At 40.0% G+C, this 19,467-nt stretch overlaps 1 protein-coding gene across 1 annotated transcript; it reads left to right on the top strand.

The window, feature by feature from the left end:
- The first annotated feature begins 422 nt into the window (after nt 1–422).
- LOC140359214 (carboxypeptidase O-like) lies at nt 423–7,109 on the top strand. Its single transcript, XM_072444080.1, has 11 exons — nt 423–539; nt 623–680; nt 735–836; nt 1,660–1,770; nt 2,536–2,652; nt 3,344–3,437; nt 4,217–4,309; nt 4,397–4,506; nt 4,687–4,771; nt 5,924–6,004; nt 6,833–7,109. Exons 1-11 carry the CDS (start codon nt 475–477, stop codon nt 7,051–7,053), a joined length of 1,137 nt encoding a protein of 378 aa, XP_072300181.1. The 5' UTR covers nt 423–474; the 3' UTR covers nt 7,054–7,109.
- The last annotated feature ends 12,358 nt before the right edge of the window (nt 7,110–19,467 follow it).

The following is a 19,467-nucleotide window of genomic DNA, read 5'->3' as shown; positions in this document are numbered from 1 at the left end:
ATCGTAGGATTGACACCTGCCCCCAAAAAAATGTTGTGTTTAAACTTATTAATTAATTATTTGCAAGAGTTTTCTGACTTTGTGGGACTAAGGGCGGATCTAGTGGGACTGTATAGCACAAACTGTGAGGAATGAATGTGAGTCTCCTGCAGCTTCTCCTCTTTTTAGTCCAGAACGACCTGTTAAAGGAGCTCTTTTGAGTTCATGCACGTTTGTGAATCGGACTGAAAGAGTCGGTGCCTCACTAACCCTGAACCTCACCGCACGTCACTGCCTCATACATGCAGTATATTTCATTAAGTTATCAATGTCAGGCTCTACAACAACACTGCATACATGTACATATTTAACACTTAAGTATTGTAAAGTAGATCATAAATGATAATAATTGACCACTTTTACACCTTTGACCGCACGCACATTGGCACTGCTTCTGGGCACAGACCGAGCAACAACAGCAACATTTGTATAGATATGGAAGCTAAATCAGTGCTAGTTTTGTTTTGCTTTCTAAATATTGGATTCATTGATTGTTATAGGTGAGTTTTGACAATCCCATTGCTTTTCCATGGACACTATTCCCATTAAAAACGCGTCTTTTTCCATTGCAATGACTCTACAGTGTTGTTAAGGGTTTGGAGATGAAATATGACTACACAAAGTATCACCCAATGGTCGAGGTAAGACACTTCTTTAAAATAAATTGCGGTTTGATGTTTCAATCTTCAACACAGATTTATGACTGGATGTTGGACATGGAGCAGTTGAATCCAGAGTTGATCTCTTCTACGGTTTATGGGCAAACGATTGAAGGGAGAAACATCACGCTTATGAAGGTTTGGCATGTGCAAGGTTTTATTACAAAATGGAGATGTTTTTTCTTTGCCTCAAATGTTTGAATGAATGAATTCAACTGTTGATGCAATTAATCCAGATTTTTCTATGGACAAAAATAGGGTTGCAACTCAGTGATTACCGTAGTTTCCGGACTATAAGTCGCACCAGCCAAAAAAATGCATAATAGAGAAGAAAAAAACATATATAGGTCGCACTGGAGTATGAAATAAGGTTGCAAGTGTAAAAATAACAAGTCGCACCCCCTGCCAAAACTATGAAAAAAGGTGCGACTTATAGTCCAGAAAATACGATACTGTATTTTTCAAACAATTATTTCTGGTGTACATTGAGACTTCATCATTTTTAACCAAATAAAAAGGTGAAAAAAGGGAAATATGGTGACTTAAGGGTTCTAGAAAGAGAACATTTACAAATAAAGTATATTAGTATTGAAAATTAGAAATTGCGTATAATTCGCAGACCTTTAGATTCAGTAATATACCTGTCTTTGTCATAAAAGGGTCTTTTCGTACGTTTTAGAGTCTGTATAGTCCAGATAACGATTAAGATGATCAAAATACGACTATGATTATCTTTTTCAGTCAACTAGCCACGATTGTTTGCACCGGCCCTACTCAAAAACACATTTGACATGTGTCGTCTCCGTGACATTGTGGACAATTCCTGGCAAAACATTAAGATTTCCATAGTAGACAAGCAAGCAACAGTCCCTCCACCATAAAACTCACATAGTACCGCGAGGTAAACTGCAAAATTGGCTCGACGTCCAGGCAGGGTTCAATTTTCCGTTTTCATTTTCAGCTCGGACTCAAAAACCCAGAGGAGCGAGAGAAGAGGGCGATCTGGATGGACTGTGGGATTCACGCTCGAGAGTGGATTGCCCCTGCTTTCTGCCAGTGGTTTGTCAAAGAGGTCTGAATGAGGAAGTCGAGAAGCACGTGGATCATCTATTTCAGGGGTGTCAAACTCATTTGGGCCGTGGGCCGAATTTTGACGCTCAGGCTGGGTCGCGGGCCGAACATAACGTAAAACATAAAAATATCAAAAATATTAGAAATAAAGAGCTTTATATAGCCTACGCTGTTTTGAAACAATTACTGGATAGATTAAAAAAATTACAAAACGTTTGTTCTCATAAACTGAAATGTATTTAGAAAAACAAGTGTAATTTCACCAACACTGTGCTTCAGTTTATGTGCATTACAACTTCAGAGTTGATCTACAGTTCTACACAGAGATAAACATTTTACTTTATAATAAAATAAACAGCTCAAGATCTAAATTTTTTTTTTAAATGTACTAACTAACATTTCCACGTCTGTGTAGTTCTCTGTACACCTGAAGTGACACACCACTAAACCTCTGCTCTAAAGTGCTCTTCTCCCTCGGCAGCTCACACAGCAGTGCAGTAGAGCCCCGCGGGGGAGGGGCGGCCACCGGCGGCATTGTGGGACGCGTAGTTTTAGCGATAAAAACGGTTACGGATGTAACTACGGTTCTATGAATCGATTAATATTATTTTTTTTAAATGTGTTTTTTTTTTTTTTCTAAATATAAATTTGAAATGTTCGGCGGGCCGGATTAAAATGTCTGGCGGGCCGGATTTGGCCCACGGGCCAGAGTTTGAATCCTATGATCTATTTTGTATCCGATCGACGATAGGCTTTCGTTTTCCAGATGGTGCGTTCGTACAAAAGCAGCGCGCGCCTGAAGCAGATGCTGGAGAACCTCGACTTCTATGTGACTCCGGTCATCAACGTGGACGGATACCTGCACAGCTGGGTGGACAACAGTGTGAGTGAATACTGCATTGTGTCCAGGAATAGTCCAAAGTAGACGTGTATTTTTAAGGTTGCCATCTGACCACGTTTCAAATCCCATCCAGAAGTCATTTTCAATCTAACAGCACTGGCCAGATAAGATAGATATTCCAAAGAGATTCATTTGATCTTCTTTGACTCTAGATGTTATCATTTTCTATACTATTATAAGACCAGTGTGTGTTTGTCTGCAGTCATCTTCAGAAGAGTCATGTGGTGTTGCTGTGCGGTGAAAACATGTCATGGTATTACAACAAACACCAAAAAGAAGAGCATCAGAGAACCTAGAATTTGAACTGCACTGAAGTTGAACTCTCACCTGACAAAGATGTGAGAATACTATTGTAAACAAAGAGGCAGATTATACCTTTACCCACAATTTCCTTTCAAAGAGGGGTTCTAGTTATTCACTGTCTTCAAATAAGTGATTTGTAGCTTTAAGATTAGGGCGGACCGCTGATTGTGAACCTGAATTTGAGTGTCTTCGGTGTTGGTGTGGTCTTCTGTGCAGTGGTTGTTTGGTTTCTCCAATGTAAGGCTCTTTGCATCCTTCTTCACCACAATGCATAGAATACACTACGCTGTTCTTGTGTGGGCTTCTTCTCCTCTTACATTTCCAGTTTAATGTATAGATTTGATGAGTTGAAGCCATTTTAATCTTACAGACTCGTAGGTGGAGAAAGTCCCGCTCCACTCCTCCTCCAGGAAGCAGCTGTTATGGCGTCGACCTCAACAGAAACTTCAACGCCAACTGGGGAAGTATGTGTCCCTATACATTTTGAGCTATCTTTTGGTTTCAGTCACATGACATTTTTGTTGTCACCGCCATTTTGAAGACGTCACTGCATGCTGTAGCCTATCTCCGTTGTTAGATAGTCGTGAAAATAGTGCATAAAATGTATGATGAAAAGAGTTAATACTTCAAGAAGACAGAATGGGCTTTGATCCTTATCTACAGCCTTAAAAACAGTCACAAATTGCTACAACAAACTTTTGCAGACATTTTTATCTGAAAAATGTCTGCAAGTAGGCTAATGTTTACTAGCATAGCCATGCAATAATATTTAAACTCGCATTAGCCAGCTGCTAACTACCTGAATCAAACAGCTCAGCGCTCTGATTGGTGTGATTTCCACTGGTCTCTCCTGACCACAGTAATCCATTTTTGGACAAACTGGGTCTTTGTGGATGTCACAGAAGAGGAATCATTTGGTTTTTAGACTTTTGCACGGTGGGCTGCTTCAATGTGGCTGTCGTCCTTAACATGGCAGTAGCAACAGGTTTGTGACGTCATTTTTGACCCATGAATAAGGGTGTGGCTACACTGGGACTTAACCCGGAACTAAACCAGGATTAGACAAGACTAAAGTCTAGATCAGGTTTAAAGTTGGCTCAAACCATGGATCAAACAGGGACAACCAAGAACACACCCTAAACTGTATAACTTGATAATTCATAACGCTAGATACCCTTTAATTATGTTGATACGTGTAGCAGTTATGTGTCAATTGTATGGCTGATTTATGTGTCATGTCCAGCGGTGGGCGTGTCCTTTGACAGCTGCTCCAACACGTACTGTGGAACTGGACCTGGATCTGAACCCGAGGCCCAGTCCGTCATGAACTTCATTGGTAACTACTCAACACTACCTTCTCAAAACAACATGCCCTCTTCTTACAGCTTTACGTAGTTTGTTGTCCTGTGTTTCTTGTTTACAGACAACATGATGAAGAAAGTGCTCTGCTTCCTCACCATTCACTCTGCTGGACAGCTCATCCTGCTGCCGTATGGACACCCTCAGATCAAAGCTCCCAACTATGAAGAACTAGTAAGAAGCCGAGATATTAAAGAATCTGGACCACAATATATGCAGAAAAAAATATGGCAATCTAAAATATGCCTGTAAATGACCACAAGAATGAATGATAATGCATTTAATATATATATAGTGTTTTTGGTGTTTTTTGTTTGTTTTTCTGACATTAAAATGTTTGCACTGTGTGTCCAGGTCTCTGTAGGTGAAGCAGCAGCAGCAGAAATGAAGAAGGTTCATGGGATGAGCTACACTGTGGGAACTTCTCCTCAGATCCTCTGTGAGATACAATATTATTGAATATTATTGAATAATATGTGCAGTAATACATTTGAGGTTCCAGAACTAAATTTCCCATTAATCTTATAGACTAATAAATTAATAAAATGAATAAAATAAAATAAATACACTTCCTCCAACTCCTCCGGGAGTACCCCGGAGGAGTTGGAGGAAGTGTCTGGGGAGGAGGAAGTGTCTGGGGAAAAGGAAGTCTGGGAGTCCCTGCTTAGACTGATGCCCCCGCGACCCGGCCCCGGATAAGCGGAAGAAAATGGATGGATGGAAGATAAATAAATAAAATAAATAAAATAAATAAAATAAATAAAATAAATAAAATAAATAAAATAAATAAAATAAATAAAATAAATAAAATAAATAGAATAAATAAAATAAAAGCCTCTGTATTGATTAGTGTTTTTCAAACTTCCTATAAGTGATCTGTTCTTTTCTTCTGTATCTACCTCTGTATCTACTTGCGTTGCAACAATGAAATTTCCCCATGTGGGACAATAAAGGATTATCTTATTGATACTGTAAGGATGGGCTCCTGATGGTTTTGACAGAGTTCATCATCTTTTTGCACTTTCACAGTTTCATTCACAACTTAATAACCGTTTTCTGGTTGCATTTTGGGTCAAATAACATAAAATGCGACCCATAAATATTGTTGCAAAAATAACTATACTTATAGTCAAACTGTTGGTAGTGCAGTTGTTGTTTTTTGCTGTACAAAAATGAATAATATAATATGTGGTACAGCTGTGGAAAGTAACAATGTACAAAGTAAAAGTACTGTACTTAAGTATATTTACAATTTATATTTTTTTACTTTCAGTTCACGTTTATGATGAGGTTCGGCCTGAAGGTTCTGAGTTCAAGCCTCAGCTAAACAAAAATAAACACATGAAATTCACTTGAATATTAAGAAATTGCTCCTGTTGACAAAAGAGCAGCACGATTCTTTGTCAAAATAACTAAATTTAACGTTTCAACATTCTTTCAAATCTGTGAAAAATACTTTACCTTTTGCCTTTAAAGTACACATTTAAACCAGCACTTTTACCATTTGTTTTTCCTCTGTATCTGTACTTTTACTTAAGAAACGACACTGAGTACTTCTTCCACCACTGGGTATTACTCTTTTCATCTTCAGATCCAAACTCGGGTTCAAGCAGAGACTGGGCTCGTCTCAGTGGGATCCCGTTCTCCTACACCTTTGAGTTGAGAGATAAAGGTAAAATAAGTCATACAAGAAGTGCTGTGCTACTGTACACTGTATTACTGCTTAGAATAAGAAGGGTATAAGAATGGATATTAAGACAGGATATTGATAAAATACACTGCAATAAATAATAGTAGTTCAACTCACAAAAGTAAGTACAATGTCCGCCTAAAAGTACTCATACATGTAAGTCACACTGATTGCTCCAACTAGACAATGTGAGTTATTGCCACTACCACTATTTGATGTTCTACTTGAATAAACCTTGAAAACCTACTTTAAGTTAAGGTAAAGATTTGAATTCTTTTAACTTACGAACCTAAATTGTACACTGTGTTAACTAATGACATTTTGTAAAGAACTTTATGTCTTCCCTTACCCAGCAACCACTGGGCCAAAACTCATCTAATGTCAAAAATGTTTAATTTTGACGAATACAAATATATGCGAGCACCTTTGTTTTCTTTAAATAATGTTTAGAGGCTCAAAAAAGTTGTGTCTTTTATGTAAATTATGCATAAACCTTGGATGGCATGAGTGTCCCTATGAGTGTGATGTCACTTCCTGTCACTTTCAACAGATTTTTCAACTTTTCGCCACAAATAGCTGCTTCATTGGTGTAAAACTCCCAAAAAATCATTCAAACATGTCATAGGCACTTTAAGTTATAACTGTAAAATAAGTACTTTAGTTTTGACTTGTGCTCTCGAGACGCTGTCATTCGTGCCATGACTTGTGACAGTCATTCATTGTGCCTAAGAGTAGATATAGTGTATTCAATCTAATAGCACATCATATTTATTTCAAAAACTGAATATGGTGTCTGCATTTCATCTGCAGGCGAGTTCAGCCACCTTCTCCCGGAGGACCAGATCCAGCCGGCCTGTGAAGAGGCCTACGCAGGAGCCCTGTCCATCATCTCTTATGTCCACGATAAACACTTCAACAACAACACGCTCCCGAACGCTGTGGCGGGCCTCTTCGAACGGAGCCGTGTGGTCCTGACCCTCCTCAGCACCTCGGCCTGTGTCTCCATCACCGCTCTACTCCTGAGCGTGTGAAACAGGAGCAGTACCAGCCTTGTGCAGCAGGGGGCAGTGTGGCATTCATTTTGATTCTTCTCTGGATGGTAAACGCTTCTAATAGTTTTTCAACACGTATAATGTTAAGTTGTATGGATTTGTATGATGAAAAAATACATAGATATTCAATTAACCTCAATCTTCAAAATGTCAAAATGTTGAAATTGTGCATTTTATGGCGCTGGAATTGATTTATTAAGTATCAGTATGTTTTGTTATGTGTTTGTTTTAAAATCACTTAGAATTCTGGCAGATTTGCACGTAAAAGCCTGACAATATTCCCTGATTTGAAGCTGTTCTTGAACCCTTTGGAGTATGAATAAATGGCTGGGATCTGACATTATGAGTTTTATTTCTACATTTTTTGGTTGAATAAAGCTGCTGCTGTTCTGTCTTTACAATTCACAATTCAGAGTTAAAGCCAATATCACTTAAAGGGAGTTTTATGGACCTGTAAATGAACAAATTCAGGCAAAATGCATATAAAATATACTAAAATCTATCAAATGTAGGCTTCATTGGAGTAAAACTGATATTGATGCGTCCTAGGATTGATTTTCCCTTAACTTTTCCCTTTTTTGTTTTACAGATAATCAAGTCAGTTCCTTTTTTCTGTGACATGATTGACAAAATAGACGCCAGAATTGAATGTGTGAAGTATTTTTTTTTTAATCATTTGTAAATCCGTATATCAGGGCCATATCCAATTATTTCATTTTTTAAAATGTTGTTCCAGCAGATGGCAGTATAACACCAGAAACCTGGACAAACTTTATTGATCCGCACAGAAAATCAGAAACAGAACAGTTTCTATCAAAGAGTAAATCATCAAAGCACAAATCAAGCTTTACAAAATATCACAACCTTATTTTCCCCACTGTTCACCCCGTGACATAAGATTCATTTCATTTTATGCTGTTTCTATGCAACGTTCATACACTTTACTGCATTCAACCACTCCACAACACTCACCAGAAACATCTTTGAGCGTGTCATTCTTTACTGTACTTTACTTTATCCTCTGTATTTTACCACTGCTATCCGAGCTATTGTTTCCTTTCTGTATATAAATCACACACACACACACACACACACACACACACACACACACACACACACACACACACACACACCTTATTGACATCTGGATACCTGATTGGAGTTTGACGGATGGGGCCCGGGCGCTGATGGCTCTGCCCTAAAGGTGTCTCCACGCTGGAAATCACATCGAGCTTCACATAAAAACCGGGGCAAGACTGAAACACCAGGGGACCGGGGGAATATTAAAGCAGAAACACGGCTCCAAACAGCCTTATAGGGGCCCATAGGGGGGGGGGGAAGGAGCGACCCCTGTTTCATCACTTACAACAAGCATCAAGCATTCACACATACAAGCCACGAGCAAAGGCGAGCGGGGAGGGACGGCGTAACGAGCGCTTGTAATTCAGAAGAGGAAGTACGAGACGGATAAAGCTGGAAAAGGTGGATAAAGGATGGCCGTGCGCAGAGGCCAAAAGGGAAGGGACCGATGATTACTGCTAATGGATTATGTTAAACAAAAGAGGAGACGGGGCAACGTCTTCCATCAATACAAACATGTGATAAAACGGAGAGGCGACGTGTTAATAATGTTGCGTGTTGTGCAAAGCGTGTTGGCGGGCAGGTTTGAGCTTCGACTCGCGCGCGTTCTTCGTCGAAAAACGTGCAACGGGTGACTTCTCTATGATGGCGTGATTGTGAATGAATGCAGAGAAGATTTACACACGGGTTACAACAGAATTGAGGTGAGGGAGGTGCTTTGAATGATGAATAATCGCTGCTGAGAAAATTGGAATCAAATGTATCGTGTTTTAAAAATGACCACAAGCAAAATGACATGTCTGGAGGGAATTCTGTTGGGAAAATGTGTCATGTTTTTTGCATCACGCCATGTCAAAGGGCTCATTGTTCACGAGGAAAAGCTAATTAAATATTGGACTGAGGCTGATAAAGTGCTACAGAGTTGGGCCTCAAAACTCCCGCCATAGACACAATGAATGGATACAGTTTGCACCCACAAACAAGGACTGGACTGTCATGGTAACAGAAGAAGACGGAAGAAAAATCACATTCAGACTTAATTATAAAATGGACAAATTCACCAGACTTTGCACCAGATGGGACCTTTTTGTTTCTTTAGTTGTGATTTAGTTTTCTGTGATTGTTTTGTGCTACTTGCGTTTCTTTTTGTAGCTAGTTTAACTGCTCTCTGGTCATGTGATCTGTGCTCGTTACATGTTCTAAAATAACGGATATAAAGTGATATTTCTGCCCTTTTGCGGTCGATTTTATGATCCGTTTATGTCATAATTAAGCATAAAACCAAGGACATACAGGACTGAATATTCTTATGGAGATATGATGTTGAAAATCCAGATTGTAAAACGTTTGTGTTGCGCGGGAGGGTTAGGATCTGTCACCGACCGTGTGTGTATATATGTTATGTTGTTATGTTGAAAATAAGTGTCACATATAGTGCAGTAATACAGTATGAGGTCGTAATAATGACATTTAAAGTAGCCGATTGGTGGCTGACATAATTTATGACCTACTGCTAAATACAACATGCCATTTTGTGCCATGTTGGTCAGAAACGTTTCATTTCTGTGAGTGGTTTGCATGTTCTTCTTATGGCATTGTCAGCTTTTCAGACTTAAATTATGCAGTAATTGGAATAAATGTGGTGTTTGAAATGATGGTGCATTGATGGGTGCGATGCAGAGGACAAATGTTCCTACAGTGAAAATGAATTGTACTTTAAACCAAACTTTACAAATATTATTATTTACTAACGATTACTTTTGACAAACAAATGTTTCCTTGATTTATTTGGGCAAATCTAGCAAAATGTGTCGATTCCAATGAAAATAAAAACGGAAAGACATTAAAAAAATGAAAAAAATAATAATAATTGAAAAAATTGTGAAAAAAAGAGACTATCTGAACATTTGATAAACTTTGGACTAAATGTGACTTCTATGTTGACTGTATATTATGTGCTGTAGCTTATTTTTGACATATTTTGTTCTGTGCATATTCATTTTAAAATTGAAAAAATAATACATATATTTTTAAAAATGCTTCAACTTTTGTTCTTTTATCTATGACTTTATCTCTCCAGCTCCTCCCTTCAGAGAGATATGTTTTAACTGAAGAAAATACATAAATATAAATAAATTAATGAATTATACAGTTGACAGAATTCATCCTTCATTTGCTGTTTAATCCTCAAATCAACAATTATAAAAGAATAAGAGTTTGCGCACGTACAGTAACTCTTCCATTCATTACTTTCATAAATGACAATGATTGGACAGCGCCATATGTTTAATCACAATTTCCACGTACTTTACAGACACTGGGTCATTTACAACACAAGCCGCACACTTTCGCATGATAGATATTAATTTGTGCGAGGGGGCTCCACCGTGTCGACCCGGGACACTTCTGCACCACATTCACTTATGGCTAATCAATGCGCAGAGTCCCATTCTTCACGCGCTGTCTGCAGTGGTCAATGGGAATTATGCCCTGATTTTTAACTGTCACTGGTAATCGATGAGGGAGGAGCCGCAGTCGGCGCCGACCAATCATTACAACTCATACTGCATGGAGAGGAACGTTTCACTGTTCCACTGATGTCTTTGTACGCTGGGAAAATGTATCAGAAATAAGATCAGAAGTACTTGAAGTAAGCAGTATTTATGTTGTTTTGACTGTATTTTAACTTGAAGTACGATTGCCAATGGACCAAGCGGTAAATATCTTATCTTATCTTAAATTGAGAAAAAGTCAAGTGTTTTCTAACCTCAAATGATGGATGAATGGATGTGGAAAAACAGGGATTTTTCAAAAGAGTTTCATTAGTGCGAGATCGTTTGCTCAGGAGGGTTGGAACTTCCTAAACTTTGCCAAACCTTAACCATGTCCCATGTCCAATTCTTAATCCTGTTTTTCTTCTTTCAAAATTAAAAACATAAAAGAACAAAAAAAAAACAAGACCAGAGAGAACAAATTAGGTAAGAATAAAAAATGAAGCAAGTGAGGCATCCAAAGAGTGTTAAGCTACACAAAGTCCAAAATAAAAGTCCCATTTAGTCTATTGTCCGTCAAATTTGCACATTTTCAACATTTTCAGTTATGATGTTGGTCCAGTCTTTTACTGTCGGCAAAGTTTGTGTCATCCACTTATTTATTTATTTTTTCCTGCTGCCAGAAGTATGTTCCAGAAGTATCCACGTACTGTCTCTGTGGTTGGAGTTGCAATGTCAAAAACAGGTCTGCAGTGGTATTGTTTATGCCTGGCTGCCACAATTTATCCAACATTTAGCCCCTCCCCTTTCAATAAAGTGCACTTTGACACGGTGTTGTGAAAAAACAGGTCACATTCTTCCAACAGAACTCTTTCTAAACACGTGACTTTGTCCTCCATTGAGATGTCCATTATTTTCCCATTGTCCATCCGTCAAAACAAAATAAACCTCTCTTTCCCATTGAATTTTAATATATTTAGTAGAGTGGCTGTTGACGTTCTGATTTATATGCCTGGGATTGTAAATGTGGAATCAAAACAAATCAAAATCTTAATCGCAGCTCACAAACTTTATCACGTTGAGCGACCAATCACAGCAGACCGTCCCTCCGGAGCGTACGATCTCGCACTAGCCAAAGTGTCTACAACTTTCACTTTATCTTTCCAACTCTGTATTCATTCATTTCCCAAGCATTTTCCCGTCCCAATTTGTGTTGCTTCAGAATAGAAATACAGATATTGGATAGACTTTTATTCATGGTCCTTGTGTGGTCAAATCCATCAAAAGTTTTTATGTTGAAACGGTAAAACAGTACTACCTCTGAGTACGACTGCATGGGATCTGCTGATACGTCCTCTTGTAATGGGCGCGGTTCTTGTAAAAACACGAATGACTCACTGCCTTTTGTCCCAGGTTCACCGCTAGCTGCAGAGTGATTTATCCGACCGCAGTTTTGAGGCGTCTTTACCCTCTTTCACGGTTTTCTTTGCACGGTAGAACGACACGCATTCGTTCTTGCAAAAAGCCCGAACAAACACGTCCCTTTGCAGCTGTAATAGCCGCCGCAAAGTTAGCGCAAACATCACATTTTCCCCTCTACGACCGATCGCGTCCCGTTAGACCTCGACGCGAAAACAAGGCTCGCAGTTGTGCTTCCTCCGTTGCAAATGCTCCGTAACTGTTGACCCGCCGTATCCACATGAGGATACTGGGAAAATAACTCCATGTCCGACTTCCCGCTCATGCACAGGAGCAGAGGGCGTCAAAGTTCAATCTCGTGAAAAACAATGTCTTTAAAAAACATTTAAACCAAGACCACTACTACAGTATTGTGTTTTAATATGTTTTACACCCTTTTGTGTCATCATTGTACTTAAATGGTTGGATATACTGTAGTGTAAGTGTATTTTTGTTTATTCTTTTGTCTGCAAATGTATATTCTTCGGCTGTTTCCTCAATATGGGACAAATAAAGTTTCTGATCTTTTCTTAAGCCTGCAATATGAAGGCGGTCCTGGATTTGAGCCCCGGGCTTTCTGTGTGGAGTTTGCATGTTCTCCCCGTAGCGTTCAACTACAACTAAAACATGTACAATAGAGGTCCCTCAGGGGCCAAGGGTCCTCAGGAAAAATGAATCCATAATCTCAGTGGGACGTTCTTGGTTAAATAAAAAAATATATATGGTAAAATACTGGGACTCTATTATAATAGCCTTATAATACTATTAATACTACAACTACATCTATATAGTTCAGCATATCACTTGGTTTGGTAATGTCTGAAGGTCTACAACTACTAATACTACTACTACTACTACTACTACTACTACTACTACTACTACTACTACTACAACTACTACTACTACTACTACTACTACTACTACTACTACTACTACTACTACTACTACTACTACTACTACTACTATCCCAATTCCAACAGTAATAATAACTAGGACAAATATTAAACCAGAGGCAGCCATGTCTAATAATTACTTTTTGAAATAATTACTAGGAACTAGGTGAATTTTACTAAGTTCGAAACCAGGTCAAAACCAGGGCTAAACCAGGTCAAAACCAGGGCTAAACCAGGTCAAAACCAGGGCTAAACCAGGTCAAAACCAGGGCTAAACCAGGTCAAAACCAGGGCTAAACCAGGTCAAAACCAGGGCTAAACCAGGACTAAACCAGGACTAAACCAGGGCTAAACCAGGTCAAAACCAGGGCTAAACCAGGACTAAACCAGGACTAAACCAGGGCTAAACCAGGTCAAAACCAGGTCAAAACCAGGGCTAAACCAGGTCTAAACAGGGCTAAACCAGGTCAAAACCAGGGCTAAACCAGGGCTAAACCAGGACTAAACCAGGACTAAACCAGGGCTAAACCAGGTCAAAACCTGGTCAAAACCAGGGCTAAACCAGGTCTAAACAGGGCTAAACCAGGTCAAAACCAGGTCAAAACCAGGGCTAAACCAGGTCTAAACCAGGTCTAAACCAGGACTAAACCAGGGCTAAACCAGGTCTAAACCAGGTCAAAACCAGGTCAAAACCAGGGCTAAACCAGGTCTAAACCAGGCCTGAACCAGCGCTAAACCAGGTCTAAACAGGGCTAAACCAGGTCAAAACCAGGGCTAAACCAGGTCTAAACAGGGCTAAACCAGGTCAAAACCAGGTCAAAACCAGGGCTAAACCAGGTCTAAACCAGGTCTAAACCAGGACTAAACCAGGTCTAAACAGGGCTAAACCAGGTCAAAACCAGGCCTAAACCAGGGCTAAACCAGGTCTAAACAGGGCTGTACCAGCTCTAAACCAGGTCTAAACAGGGCTAAACCAGGTCTAAACCAGGTCTAAACAGGGCTAAACCAGGTCAAAACCAGGGCTAAACCAGGACTAAACCAGGGCTAAACCAGGTCTAAACCAGGGCTAAACCAGGGCTAAACCAGGGCTAAACCAGGTCAAAACCAGGACTAAACCAGGGCTAAACCAGGTCTAAACCAGGGCTAAACCAGGGCTAAACCAGGGCTAAACCAGGGCTAAACCAGGTCAAAACCAGGACTAAACCATGGCTAAACCAGGTCTAAACCAGGGCTAAACCAGGGCTAAACCAGGGCTAAACCAGGGCTAAACCAGAGCTAAGTACAACTCAGACTATACATTAACAACACTACCAAGAAAGAAAGCCACGAGAAACGACAAAAAGTAGACGAAAAACAATGCCAAAATCAAATCCTTCTCTCACTTCTCCGAACAACGGAGCCTTGCCGGCGGTCGTACCCTCGCCACATCTTGAGAAGCACTACACGACGAGCAGCCGCAGCCTCGAGAGTCCAAAGCGCAGAGACGAGCTACAGAGCACACAGCAATCAGTCCAGTCACAGCCCATTGGCAAAAGGTGAGGAGGGCATCTGCGCCGGCCAAATGAAGACTTCACAACAGGAAATAGTCAATATCATTGTAATACACCGGGGAGCTCAGTGTGAACCAACGCACGGAGACAGCTATCCCCGACGTGGTTGTGCTTAGCGGAGGATTGCAAACTTGAAATTGTACTTTGAATCAGTGCGGCTTTTTGCATTTGTAAATTCACGTGGAGATGTTTTGAAAATAGTCTTATTTCATGGGAGAATGCTTTACCTCCAGGCCATCTTGTCCCAGGGTAAGGCTGTATTTTTAAAAACGTCTTTCATATTGTGTTTTTTTTTGTTTTGTTGGATGCTTTGAACTAAATGTGAAACTTAGAATGACCATAAGGGATTTTATTCTTTTTTCTTTTTGGTGAACACAAGAAAAGGTTTTGCAGATACTAAAAAAAAAGTGAATAATATGTAGAAATGTCTGGCTGGGATGAAATGTTGCAGTTCAATACTTATTATACTCGTTATTTACATTTGGATGCCCAGAAATGGTGGAGACAACAACCAAAGGACAAGAAACTGAAGTGGTAACGGTTCACTCTTCACTATGGAAATGTTACTGTTTCGTCTGGAATGTTGCACAGTACGGCATTAATCTAGCTTTGCGTAGAAAAGCAGGTGCGAGTCCACTTGCAGCGAGAGGAATACAAGTACCGTATTTTCCGCACTATAAGGCGCACTTAAAAGCCTGTAATTTTCTCCAAAAACGACAGCGCGTCTTATAATCCAGTGCGTCTTTTATATGGATTAATTCTGGTTGTTTTTACTGACCTGGAAGTGATTTTGTGTGGTACACGTTTTGTTTGGCTTCATGCGCCTTATAGTCCGGTGCGCCTTATATGAAAAACGATCGAAAATAGACCATTCATTGACAGTGCGCCTTATAGAGCGGAAAATACGGTAGTTTAATTGCCGTATTGTAGAACATCGCAAGCATTCATTCAGTATACACACACCACTATGTACACACACTACTACAATACTTCAATGTTTCATCTGAGGCTTATTGTTGTAGCATTATGTGACATGATGTGTAGTAAATGTACAGCATATTTTGGAACTTGGAGGCAAAACATTTATTCAAACAGAAGCTTGGAATGACATGTTCTTGGCAGACCCTCAAAACCTATTAAAAAAAATATAATTATAATACAACTTGTACTTATATTCTCTCTCTATATATATATATATATATAGTTGTGTGATCAAGATGGTTAAATTCTCTCCGGGTTGTGAGTTTGCCATTTTTATGAAAGTTTCAGTCTTTGTTTGAAACTCCAGTAAAAGAACAGACTGTTACAAAATGTTCTCTTTAAGCCGTTTGATCCGACACATTATAATTGGTTCACATTTTCTGCTAATGCCACGAGGACAGCGCTGTGTTTTTCACTTGGCCTCGAGAGGGCAAGTCTCACGTATAAAAGAATTCAGAAGAATTTGCAGCGGTGGGAAGTAACAAGGTTCATTTGCTGACATACAGGCCGGCCTACATTTTTCCTTTTATTCTTTAACTTTTATTTTTCATTGTAGATCGATTGATTTACCTAAAGTCTAAACAAGTATAAATGTTTTAAATATCGTTTGTTCGAGCTGATCATAGTAGTTTAAGAAGCAGTAATGGAGTTTAACAGTCAAACCTGAGCTTCCAATCCAGAAACACATTTTCCATTCATTTTTCACATAAACTTTTCAAATAATTCACATAATAAAGAGTTTAAAAGCATGAAGAAGCTATGCAGTGTCTCATGTCCATAATGCCATAGTTCTGGATCCAAAAACACATTTAAAACTTCAAATTTAGCTTATAACGGTTCATCACATTTCAGGAAGAACTTATTTATTCATGTTTTTTTTAAACACTATGGGAAAAGTGATGCGAAATGTACTTCCAGAACCTCAAGAGTTCTTGTCTTTGTAGCAGTATTTGTAGTACTTTCACTTGATTGTGGCCATACCAACTTGTCAAAGTCCAATCTCTTCTTCTTCTTCTTCTTCTTCCTCTTCCTCTTCTTCTTCTTCTTCTTCTTCTTCTTCTTCTTCTTCTTCTTCTTCTTCTTCTTCTTCTTCTTCTTCTTCTTCTTCTTCTTCTTCTTCTTCTTCTTCCTCTTCCTCTTCCTCTTCCTCTTCCTCTTCTTCTTCTTCTTCTTATTCTTCTTCTTCTTCTTCTTCTTCTTCTTCTGTTACATTTAATTGCCAACTGAAAAGGTGTATATACCGCCACCTGCTGGACTGAGTGCGGTCCTGTCCGGATCAACGGAAACCATAATACTAGAGTTGTACATCTTCAGAGTATGTGCTCCGATCTCGCCAGACCTCAGAAGCTAATGCAGGGACGGGCGTGGTCAGTACTTGGATGGGAGACCTCTGCAGTTGGGCAAGACACTTCACCCACATTTCCTCCAGTGTTCATGCATGAATGAGAGTGAATGTGGGTTGGAAATTAGTCCACGCACTGTTCCGACGCATAAAGCACAACTTACACTTACACTAAAGCTTTCTCAACATGATAATTCAAAAATGACTTTAATTTATTGACTTGAACGACACTGTGGAACATGGTGATTTTTGGCTTAAACGTGTGAGTTTGGTCCATGGAAATTGGGACCCGTGAAGTTTATTAATAATGAAATTTGAGCTAAACCTCTTTTGAACACTCCTAACCTTTGAGAGAATATGTGAGTGTGTGAGAGCAGCGGCGTGGGCGGGCGTGGGAGGAGGAGCATCCAAAAGGCCAGGATACTGCCAGCGCAAATTAAAATGCGGTACGTTTGATCCGAATATATTTTTGGCTCAGGAGTCATGTACATTCCACGATTAGTTCAGAGTTATTAGGTATAAGCAAGAAAGACCACTTTGCCCTCTGAGATGCTTTGGTGAATCAGCAAGAGAATCAAGATGTGTAAATGTTAAAGTGCCGGTTAGAATACTTAGAATTAATGTCAATAGTTGCCCAGTTTTCTCTATTTTGACCATTTGTGGGAAGTTTACTTTTCTTTTTTACTTTTAACTTTAAGGCCATTAATGTATACAATAGTCATGTTTGGACAAATTAAAACGGCCCCTTTTTTATTTTCTTAAATGTATTTTAACTGTCAGAAAACGACAGAAAAGACGAGAGTTGGCGGCTGCAACGGAGGCGGAGCTTAAAGTCAAGACGAACAACGACTTCAAAGTGGTTGAAATCGTTGAAATTTTTTCCACGCACACGTCGATGACACTGAGCTCAACGAAATAGTCAACCGGAAGATAATCACGAGCCTCAAAGGTCAGGTATTTGAAAAATGTAAAAAAAAAGGATCAAACCAATTATAATTATAATCGCCTTCAACAAGTGACGGTGGAGCAAGTCGGGGTAAAGTCGAACGCACAACTAGAGATCAAAGTTCAGATCAACGTGGATCCACACTGCACTTTACTTGCCGGGTCACGAGCCGAGTCACGAGCCGGGTCACGAGCCGGGTCACGAGCCGGGTCACGAGCCGAGTCACGAGCCGGGTCACGAGCCGCGTCACGAGCCGGGTCACGAGCCGGGTCACGAGCCGGGTCACGAGCCGAGTCACGAGCCGGGTCACGAGCCGAGTCACGAGCCGGGTCACGAGCCGAGTCACGAGCCGGGTCACGAGCCGAGTCACGAGCCGGGTCACGAGCCGGGTCCGCCATCTTGAATGTTTTGGAACGGGGGTGGAAAGCGCTACTTCCGTATCTCAGTGTGACGCGTTGTCGGTAACTGGATGACCGACGATCTCATTGGCTCTGACTCCATGTCCAGACCGAGACGCATTCGAACAGAATGTGGGCGGGGCTGGCAGGTCAGGCAAGTACTTTACGGTACAAACATTACGGCAATTATTTCAAAGTGTGTGTAGTATTATGAATAACATTTCTTTAGCTTTCCTCCAATCACACATAAAATCAGTGTTTTCATCCCCATTGTTCTCTTTTCACTGTCCAGCCTCAATCGTATTATTATTTTGTTTTCCTTTGTTTACTTCCTCGGCGATGGCGCGACTATTTTGTCTGCTGTTTACAACCTCTGACAGACTCTCCCGGACCATAAAACCGCCGGGGCTTCTCCGCGGGACAGAGGGTCGGACGGTGCCCTGTAGGTTGGCGACTAATGATCTGAAAAAACACGGCTTTCCATCACGACGTCGTTGGCCTCAAATGGGGAGGAGACGCCACCCTCGCAGCCGGAGCGCCGGCCCAAATGAGCCGTGCGCGAGTGGACTTTAATAGGCTTTTTGTTTTAACTGTGAGGAGACGGCCGGGCGCGGTCACACGGGCCCGGTTTCCTTAATGAGAAGATTAGGACCATTTTTGGAGGAAGTGGTGAGATCATAAAGTAGCAGTGGGTTTTGAAAAAGTTTAGCACAGAGAGTTTAAATGTGTAAACCTCAAAATGCAGTTTGTTACTTCAACCGTCGTTTGTTTGCCGTATTTTCTGATGTATAAGTCGCACTGGAGTATATGTCGCACCAGCCAAAAAATGCATAATAGAGAAGAAAAAACATATATAAGTCGCACTGGAGTATGAAATGCAGTTGCAAGTGTGAAAATAACAAAAAATTTCACATATAAGTCGCTCTGGAGTATAAGTATATAAATAGTATATATAAAAGTATACATATAAGTATAACTATGAAAAAAGGTGCAACTTATAGTCCGGAAAATACGGTATGTTGACGAAACTCTTTTAAGGTGATGTCTGCGTATAATTGTCAACATTTTTTAAATAATAATGAGACAAATGGCCAAGATCCATGGATATTTGAAAGACGCATATTTCAAGATACTGGCAAAGTCGCTATGTCCAACTATAAGTCCTGAAAGATGAAGTCATATATTGTTAAATGATTTTTACTGTGCCATAAAATAACCTCTCATTTAAAGGTGCATTGTGTAACTTTTCTGGT

The sequence above is a fragment of the Eucyclogobius newberryi genome, unplaced genomic scaffold (genome assembly GCF_026437365.1).
Source record: "Eucyclogobius newberryi isolate DKJ021-1_F unplaced genomic scaffold, fEucNew1.0.hap1 SCAF_14, whole genome shotgun sequence".
Lineage (NCBI taxonomy): Eukaryota > Metazoa > Chordata > Actinopteri > Gobiiformes > Gobiidae > Eucyclogobius > Eucyclogobius newberryi.
The sequence above is the reverse complement of the archived record's forward strand: the minus strand, read 5'-3'. Positions and strand labels throughout refer to the sequence as shown.

Bases quoted from the DNA above. Each gene is read 5' to 3' on its own strand.
- LOC140359214 (XM_072444080.1), top strand. From the start codon at position 475: ATGGAAGCTAAATCAGTGCTAGTTTTGTTTTGCTTTCTAAATATTGGA. The intron at 837-1,659 runs GTTTGGCATGTG...TTTCATTTTCAG, and splicing joins GAAACATCACGCTTATGAAG to CTCGGACTCAAAAACCCAGA. The intron at 3,438-4,216 runs GTATGTGTCCCT...TGTCATGTCCAG, and splicing joins CTTCAACGCCAACTGGGGAA to CGGTGGGCGTGTCCTTTGAC.